The sequence below is a fragment of the Rhincodon typus genome, chromosome 1, assembly GCF_021869965.1.
Source record: "Rhincodon typus isolate 14 chromosome 1, sRhiTyp1.1, whole genome shotgun sequence".
NCBI lineage: Eukaryota > Metazoa > Chordata > Chondrichthyes > Orectolobiformes > Rhincodontidae > Rhincodon > Rhincodon typus.
Window position 1 is genome coordinate 150187073 of NC_063332.1, and position 9828 is coordinate 150196900.

Here is a 9828-nt window from a genome sequence, read left to right on the forward strand (position 1 = left end):
GGATCCTGGTGTTGTTCCAATCAAATTGGTGATTTTCCTTATCCATGTGGATGGAGATGAGTGAGTATTGGTCGTGTCTTTTTGTTGCTAAGTTGATGTTCGTGTACTCTTGTGGCTAATTTTTTTCCTGTCTGTCCAATGTAACGTTTGTCACAGTCTTTGCAGGGAATCTTGTATATGACATTGGTCCTGTCCATAGTGGGTAATGGCTCTTTGGTTTGGGTTAGCAGTGGCGTAGGGCTGATGTGGGTTTGTGTGTTACTCTGATACCCAGTGGTCGTAGGAGTCTTGTGGTCAGTTCAGACTTATGAAGTTTGTCCATGTTTACAAGAGTCCAATGCAGTGATGTGTTTTAAATCTAAGGAAACTGTGCTGGCATTATGTTAGTTCATGTTTGATTGTCGCATGGATTACAGATTAACTGACAGAAAAATGATAGCTCTTGACAGTTGCACATCAAAAGTGATAAAGGAGCCAGATAGTGTCAAGTTGTACCATGTTCTCACTGGTTGCAAACAGCTCCTGTGTCAGCTCAAAATAGAAGCAGTGGGGGCAATCCACGATGCTGCAATGGGGATGGGGGATAAGTAGGAAGTTATAAGGGGTGTGGTGGGGCAATTTAGGAAACTGCAGGGACTATAGGATTGGGAATGGGTGAATAATGAAGCTGAAAATGGGATGCAGGCACATAGGAGGGCTTGCAAGGAGAAGTGTTGGCTTGGAGAGAAGTGGGAGCCTAGAAGGGAAATGGGGTTGTTAGGGAGGCTATAAGGGGTTGTAACTCTCTGGTTAAAATATCCCAGCTTTATGACATGCGATGGAAACTCATTAACTCACTTTACTCAAAGGGTTTTGAACTTTAGAATGCTGAGCCCAGAAGTTTTCAGATGCTCCATCATTGAATGCACTTAAGGCTGAGAAAGGTTGTCTGATTTCTTAAGTCAGAAGTACTTATTAACTGTGCAAAATTTGGACAAAATAAGGGGGAGGCATCCACACATTCAGAGAAAAATAGAAAGTAGGAGCAGAAGTAAAGTGTAGAGCTGGATGAACACAGCAGGCCAAGCAGCATCAGAGGAGCAGGAAAGATGACATTTCGGGTATGGACTCTTCTGACGTTTTGGGTCTGGACCATTCTTCAGAAAAGGATCCAGACCCGAAACGTCAGCTTTCCTGCTCCTCTGATGCTGCTTGGCCTGCTGTGTTCATCCAGCTCTACACCTTGTTATCTCAGATTCTCCAGCATTGGCAGTTCCTACTATCTCAGGAGCAGAAGTAGGCCAGCTGGCCCTTTTGAGTCTGTTTCACCATTCATTATGTTCATGGTTGACCATCTAATTCAATAATCTGTTCCCAAACTGTTGCCCCCTTTAGTCCCAAGTGCTATATCCAGCACCTTCTTGAAACTATACAATGTTTTGTCCTCAACTGCTTTCTGTGGTAGCAAATTCCACAGGCTCCCCATTCTCTGGGTGAAGGTATTTCTCCTCTCCTCAGTCCTAGATGGTTTACCTGGTATCCCTAGACTGTAAGCCCTGGTTCTGGACTCCTCTGTATTTGAGGACAGCCTTCCAGCATCTACCCTGCCAAGTCCTGTTGGAATTTTATAGTTTTCTATGAGATTCCTTTTTGTTCTTCTGATGTCTAGTGATTTTTTTTTCCCTTTTATTCATTAACAGGATGAGGGCATCTCTGGCTAGGAAACCTTTATTGCCCAGAGGTCAGTTGAGAGTTGACTACATTGCTGTTGGTCTGGAGTCACATGTAGGCTAGACCAGGTTAAGGATGGCAATTTCCTTTCCTAAAGGGCATTAGTGAACCAGATGGGTTTTTCCTAACAGTAGTCAAATTAAGATTCTTAATTCCAGATATTTTATTGAATTCAAATTCCACCATCTGCCGTGGTGGGATTTGAACCTGGGTCCCCAGAATGTTATCTGGGTCTCTGGATGAACAGACCAGCGATAATACCACTAGGCCATCGCCTCCTCTCCTCATAGATTTATCCTCTCATTGTGTGTCACTCCTGCCATCCCAGGAAACAGTCTAGTAAATCTTTGCTGCAGCAGTCCCTCCATATGAAGAATATCCTTCCTCAGATAAGGAGACCAAAACTGCACACATTATTCTAGGTGTGGTCACACCAAGGCCCTGTATAATTTCAACAAGACCTCCTGCTCCTGTACTCAAATCTTCTTGCTATGAAGGCCATCATACCATTTTCCTTCTTGACTGCCTGCTTCACCAGCATACTTCCTCTCAGTGACTGGTGTACGAGCATATCCAGGTTTTGTTGCACATTTCCCTTTTCAATTTATAGCTACTCAGATAAAGTGGATCTGGTATGCATTTACCACTCATTCAGCTTGACTCAATTCCACCGAAACATCTCTGCATCCTCCTCACCCTTCATCCCAGCTTTGTGTCATCTACGAATTTGGAGATATTATGTTTATTTTCCTCATCCAAATCATTAATGTATGTTGTGAATAGCTGGAATCTTATCACTGATTCCTCCAGTGCCCCAGTCGTCATTGTCTCTGTCAGCAAGCCTTGAATTTCCGAATGACAAAGATATTCTAGTAAAATATTAGGGCAGGTCCATTCATATTTCATTGAATTTTTAATAGTACATTAAATGATAATTATTACTGAACATCTTTCTAGACCCCAAAGTTTAATTTCACAAGTCGAGTCTCATTCCTTCACAAGTTAATTGATGTTGAACACAAAAGTGAAACTTCTACTTTTTACCAGTCTTTTGTGCCACTTTATTAATCACAGATGTCTTTGTCAAACTTTATTTCTCTTTCTGTGCAGAATTTAAATTTAAATATATCCATCCCACTCAGATTGCATGTCTCAACGTGAATTGGTTGAAGAAGCTGTTTCTTGACCGGCTAGCAGGTGTCACAGGTGTCCCGTAGAGGGTGCTGTGCTGGATCAGACCACATATTAAATGAAGTCTACAGTGAAAAGCCCGAGAAATCTTGTGGGCAGCTGCTGAAGAGTTGAATGGCAAATTCCAGTCTTTTGCTGCTGTTAGCAAACATGGGTCTGTGTTTGGTGTGGTACAGCCTTAGAAGTGAAAAAGTAGCCATTCTAAATCAACAAAGAAATAGTTTTTTTCTGTTCTTTCTGGATTAAAATGTAACTGAAAGCTGTTTGTTACAGATCGAGGAACAGGCTGATTGTCAGATCATGGATGGGCACTTTGTATCCCCACTAGACCATTATCTACCAGGGATAATGCCAGCTGAATCGGTCAAAGCTAGGTAAGGAAATGAAAGCATTCAGTTGAATCCTCACAATGCTTGCATTTTTATTCTGAAATTTGAGAAATTTTACCTTTTATTGAAAATAATTCTTGGATCTATCTATTTGAGATATACAAATTATATTCTTGAATTGATTCTCTGGTTATTCCTGTAAGTGAATTTCCGTTAATTTGCATTACTAGCGTCACTTAAATGCAGACATTAATTGTGACTGCTCTTTTTATCCCTCTCCTTGTCTTTCTTTGCTTTTGCATTGGTCTTCATTGTTTGGTCAAGATCAAAAGTTAGTGTTGCCAAAAATTGTAGGATAATCTCTTATTGAAGGGTAGTACATGAGTAAACTAATATATTGTGTTGTGTGACTACTTTCTATCTCAATTCTTCAGTATAACTTTTTTTACGATAACTTACAATTGACATTTAACACTGTAAAAGGGGAAAGAGTTTTCTATGGCTAAGTATAGATGAAACAAAATTCTTCTGTGATTAGACCCCTCAACTGAAATAACTCTTTAGCATGATATTGTGATGTGGCAATTTTGAAATAGTTGGAGGCTATTGGGCAAAGCTAACCTTTACTCCCTTCAGTGAGACCATTCTTTTTGGTTGTAGATTTTTTCCTGTGGTGGATAGCTTTACAAAGAGGAATGTAGAGTAGTCCTTACCTAATATTAAGTTATTGCTTTTGACCAACATCCAGAAATAATAAGGATGCTGATTCAAATCAATTAGTATGCAGTTAGCAGTGGTGTTCCACAGTGATTGATTGGTTCTGGAAACATTGTTTGCAATTGGCATGAATTATTTGGTCTTCATAGATCAACTTGCAGATGACACAAAATTAGGGTTGTACTTAATAGTAAGGAATACTATGATTGAAACATTAACAAATTTGCAGGATGGATGTGTAGATGGCAAATGATTTTCATTTTAATTGCGAGGAACGTGCATTTTGGTAGGAGTAAGTAAGCCACCTGCTGCTTTTGAAAATAAAAATCAGTAAGATATTGGAGACACAGGAATCTAGATGTACAGATTCACGTCATGAAACTGAGCTGTGCAGATTAACAATGCTATAAAGCATACAACTAAATCACTGGGTTTCATTTTTACAGCTATAGAATGTAAAAACAGTCAAGTTATGTTAAACATGTATGTAACCTTGGTTAGATGACCATTTGAGTACTATCCATATTATTGAAAGGGTATAGAGGTACAAAGAAAATGCAAAACAGATTTGCAAGAATAATTTCAGAACTCCAAGGATGCAGCTGACGAAAAAGACTGATTAGGATGGGGTTCATTCTCCAGGAAGATTGAGAAATGACCTAGAAAGATATTTAAAATTATGAAGGGATTTGTGTTTCTTAGGGTAGATACAGAGAGAATGTTTCTACTTAAGGGATTCAAAAACTGGGGATATTAAAAAGAAGATGCAGTAAAGAATGCAAGAAATCTGAGAGTGATAAGAATATTGAACTCACTACCACTTGAAATTCTTGAGGCAAATCATGTTGATGCATTCAGAGGGAATCTGGATAAATACATGCGAGTAATGAAGCATATGTTGATCTATATTAATCATTAGCAGGTCTGATGGAACATTCAAATTTGATAACACATCGTTACAGCTTAAACTTTTCCTCTGTGCGACCATATCTTGATGCAGTGTTTCAAAGTACAAAGCATACACAAAAAAAGGTACATCAGAAATAATGTAGTTCCTTTAAAAATACCAGATCACTTGTTTACCATCACAGATTCATTCCTGTCACTACCACAGCTATTTCATTTCACAGTGTTTTCATAAGTTCAATTCAACAGGCAGGAATCACACATCCTTTACACAGCTCACAACAAACAGAACAGTCAGCTCAATTGTGAACTCTTGTGTTAAATCCCAAGGCATTCTGGGAATGAACAATCTTATTTCATTATTTCAAGCTATAGTACAATGCCAAAAGCTATCCCTACATAAAAGGTAAACTTAAACCTTAATCATGAGATGTGAACAAATATTAATCTGTATGTAATGTGTAAATGTGTGCATATTTATGCACATGCACTCACACGCTCTCTCTCTCTCTCCTACTCTCTATCTCTGTCTCTCACTTGCAAGAAGAAGAACATTTCCAATACTTTATGACCTGCTATACAATTTTATTAATCTGTGCTTAATCTTATCTGACCATGTTTAATGGCTTTCACCCAGCATTACATATCAGTTTCAAATGCAAGATTTAAATATACCTTACATTTTTAGGAGCCAAGAACAATTTTTAGCCCAAAGGTTATTGCTGATGAGCTCAAAGTCACTTAACCATAACCAAATCCTTTCCTTTGCCAAGGTCAGTCACAAGATGACATGCTAAATTTTCCTGAACTATAAAACTTCATTTGAAGATTTAGAGATTTGCTGTTTAGTACAGTTTAAACAAATTGTGTGCTTAGTTACACTTCATTTCATACTGTATTGTAGTATCAGTTAAGCAAAACATAGTGCAGAAAATAATTTTGGGTAGTATGAATAATGGTTTATTGAAGCAATTAACGTTATTGCTTCACAAGCCAACTAACAACCAATTAAAAAAAAAACAATCATTTGTGGTGTTGCGCATCTGATAATTGAAATGAAGTAGCTCACTGATGGTCCTATGGACAAATATAATTTTGGTATAGTACTGAACAAAGCAGATCAGAAGACCTGATATGTAATCTCAGTTGGTGTTGATATCTGTTCAAATATGTCAATTTCCGATGATGTGGTTTGGGAAGAATGACTAGTATCCCAAAAAGGTCATTTCCTGTTGGTTGCTATGGATTAATGAAGGGTGTGGAAAAAAAGGTTTCTGCTAACAGAATGCAAGATTTTGCGTAATTTTTCTAAGAATTACTACATGCATAGCTCCTTCAACATGCTGAAACATCTCACTGGATGTGAAAGGAGCATTACAAAACAAAATATTCTCTGAATTCTAATGTTGGCATTGCCTGGTTCTTGGCTTTTTATGCAAAGGAAAGAAAACCATTACGTTTATTTAAGACTAAATAGAAATCTATAAAACATAACCTATAAAACATGACAAATATGATAGGATATCAAAAACACAATGGCCAGAATTTTACAAGTGCTCTATGGGTCCCACAGTTGGGACCAACCACGGATCCTAAGCTATGATTGGGTAACAGTGGGACCACAGAGGAGACTACATTGGTGTTTGAAATGCCCTTGAAGAGCCAGTAAGGATTTTATTTATCATGCAGAGGCCAGGTAGATAGGTCCATTATCATGCTGACGCCATTAATAGACAAATTTGTTCAAATAATACCGTTCCCATTTTTGGAATATTCTGTGGAAGGGAGAGTATGTCATTGATTGTTTCCTGATAGTTTCTGCCCCCCACTTTTATCACCTCTTCCATCTCCCAATCATACTCTAACTACCTGGTAGAATTCTGGCTGTTGTGTCATGACAGATCCTCCTGTCAGTCCTGCTAATTTGAGATAGAGCTATTCATTGTATTTGTTCACACCTTGAACAGATAATAAAATCTCCATGTTATTTTGCTGAGATATTAATTATATATCAGGTGTTTTTTGTTTAAGTCCAGGTTTGCGTGTTTTGGATTTATGATTGTCACATTATTGTACAGCTAGCAACATGAATTATTCACATGCCATTGCTGCAGGTTTCAGTTCATAGTTCCGAAAGAATGGAAGAATAAATACCGACCTGTATGTGTCCATCTAGCTGGCACTGGAGATCATGTAAGTGGAGAGAACGGCGGTAAAATTGGTTTTAATGTTAGAATGAATCAGCATAATGCTGCTTGATTTCTTAAATACCTGACAGTATTACATCCTTAAACTAAATTTTAAATTGTGATGGGGTCATTTTATATTCACAGCATTATTTATTTCCAGCTGTTTGTTTCAACTATTTACTGTCATCAAAATGCATTATCTTTTCTGGAATATGATTTCATTTATTCTGTTACTACTTATTATTCATGTATAATTCTTGATAGAACATTCCAGTGAATTTCTTGACTGGGAGGGGGCATTATAGTTTAGCTTGGCCTTCCCTTTCGTCTTTATTTCTCTCTCCATCTCTTGGTCCTTCTGGACCAATGTCCTTGAGTGTAACACCAGTTATTGCAAATGTTTGAAGATTAGGTTAGTCTTGTTTTGATGCCCCCTTTGCATCACATTCATGGTCACTTGAGTAAGATGCTGGAGAATTACATTTGTCTTTGGAGCCTCGCCCCAGTAATAAGTCAACATCTTCGTAAAAATTGGTTTAAATGTGTCAACAAAAGTTCTCAATTCTTTGCACACCTTCCTGTTTCTCCCAAAAATGGTGAATACATCGCCTGATATCAAGGAACCCAAGCCACAAAGGCTCCATGGTTGTAACTGATCTTTACCAGAGTAGTGATTTGATTGCATTCCTACAATTACTGTAAATCTACCAGGTCTAGCAAAGGAAACGGTGAGACAGGGTTCCAATTTCAGATTGTTAACTTATGACCCCTGCCTAGGGAATACATATATGTGGACAGAATATAAAACCTGTTAAAAGTAACCTCCAGTATTTTCTGGATTTTTACCTCAATTTGGGCTGTTTCTACCAATACTGAAAGTTTCTGTAATGGGTGAGCTTTTAAAAGATCTTATCCAGATTCTAAAGTAGCAATTTGACATTGGTTGCTATGTAAGCTTCATATCCTTTTGCCAAAACCTTGCACTTAATTTTCTTTTCTCTATGCTTCATTCCAATAATGTCCTGTAAGGCAGCTGAGTAAACACAGTTCAGGTGAATTCTTCACTATACTCTGATTGTCTTACAGTATATTTATCTTGTGAAAGTTGCCATTACTCAAGCACCAGAGCTTAAATTTCGTAAAGTATTCAGTCATTTACAGTGATCATTTTGGCTCCTGATCAGATTTGTCACTACCTGGATTCAACTCTGGAATCAGGACTGGAAGTTGGAACATTGCTTGAGTGCAGTATTTATGCCATTTTTATGTCACAATGAAAGATGCAACTCTTGTTCTTGCAGTAAATGTATATGTGTCTGCGAAAAGTCAGAAGAATGCTTTTCAGGGAGGGCAAGGAAACTTACATTTGGCTACAAAACAAAGAGATATAAATCTGGGTGTATTTTTTAAAAACTTGAATCAAGCAAATTGAAAGATGGCATCAGTGGGTTTAAAAATGTGATCATCTTTAAATAGTTTGTGGCTTTTAGTAATTTTTTTTCGTATATATAACATTCTGCTTTCTTTAAAACTATTTCTAGTTTTACTGGCGAAGACGTACATTGATGGCTCGTCCGATGATAAAGGAAGCATGCATGGGATCACTTCTACTGGAGAATCCTTATTATATCCTTTTGTGTGCCTTCATACCTTTTGTTATCGCCAAAGTTGTTGCAGTGCTATAGTAAGTATTTTAATTAGAAAGCTTAGAATTGGGCTTAGTGTGGAAAAAGTTTTTTTCAAGTATTTTCCAAAAACAACAATGATAAGATTAAAAGCAAAATTGAGAGTCAATTCTTGTATACCTTTAAGTTCTTATTTGTAATAATATTTTTTCTTTCATCAGATTAATGTACTTTTTTTTTCAAATTACAGAATTTATCATGATTTCTAAAATAATTTCAAAAGCAACGGCTGCCTCCTATAGTGGAAGAGCTTGCCCTGACTGTGGGCTTGACCCCTGAATAGTGATAACCTGACTTAAAGTGAAAGCGAGCTATTTCTCCACAAGTTTTGTTCACCTTTGATCACTTATTTGCTAAACATAGCTCAATCTCATCTACACATGCACTTTCCAGATGTCCATATCTGCATTTCCTTTGGCGTTCACTGAATAGTGAATAAAAGTGATAACTTTACACTTTTACTACCCCTTCCCCTTCTCTCAAAAAACCTGGGGCATTGGGTACAATTACAAACATATCACTAATGAGATTAGATCTCTTCGTACAGTTATATATTGAATACGTGGATCAGCTGCTCACTACCTGAACCAACTGAGTTGGTGAGAATGCAGAAATTAATTATTATATCAAATAATCAAATTCATCTCCTTCAGACTATTGCATTAAGCTTAACTACAATCAGTATCCATTGAAGAATATACAAGAAAGTAATGAGGGGAAAAAAAGATATAAATGCATGAAGGAGAGAATAAGCAACCTGTGAAATCTGTTCCTTCCAAAAAAAGTGTTGTTTGTACTGTGATGGTTTGACATTAATTTTATTTGCATTCTTTCTAGATTTTGTTACCTTCAGTTCACTTGACTCTTCATTATGTGAATGTTTCTCAGATGATGCAAATGTATAGGCAGTTGTTTGCAGATCATTACCAGTGCATTACTTGGCTATCGGACAGTAGGAACACTAGACTCTGAATGAAGACTGAACAATGTGAACAGTGTCTCTGAAATTGGCTTCTCCAAGGAATGAGGCAGTGAAAACATTTGATGTCACAGCACTCGAGTGATTATGTTTTGCTTTGGGCTAGCCTGAACTGTTAAAAT

General features: G+C 37.4%; 1 protein-coding gene across 1 annotated transcript in view; it reads left to right on the plus strand.

Annotated features, from left to right (window-relative positions):
- The window catches only part of LOC109934529 (La ribonucleoprotein 1B), a 192131-nt gene that overhangs the window by 33187 nt on the left and 149116 nt on the right, over nt 1–9828 (plus strand). The window contains exons 5-7 of the mRNA XM_048609725.1: nt 3175–3275; nt 6968–7046; nt 8584–8668. Of these exons, the coding sequence (XP_048465682.1) occupies nt 3175–3275; nt 6968–7046; nt 8584–8668 (265 nt within the window). The remainder of the gene's footprint in view (nt 1–3174; nt 3276–6967; nt 7047–8583; nt 8669–9828) is intronic.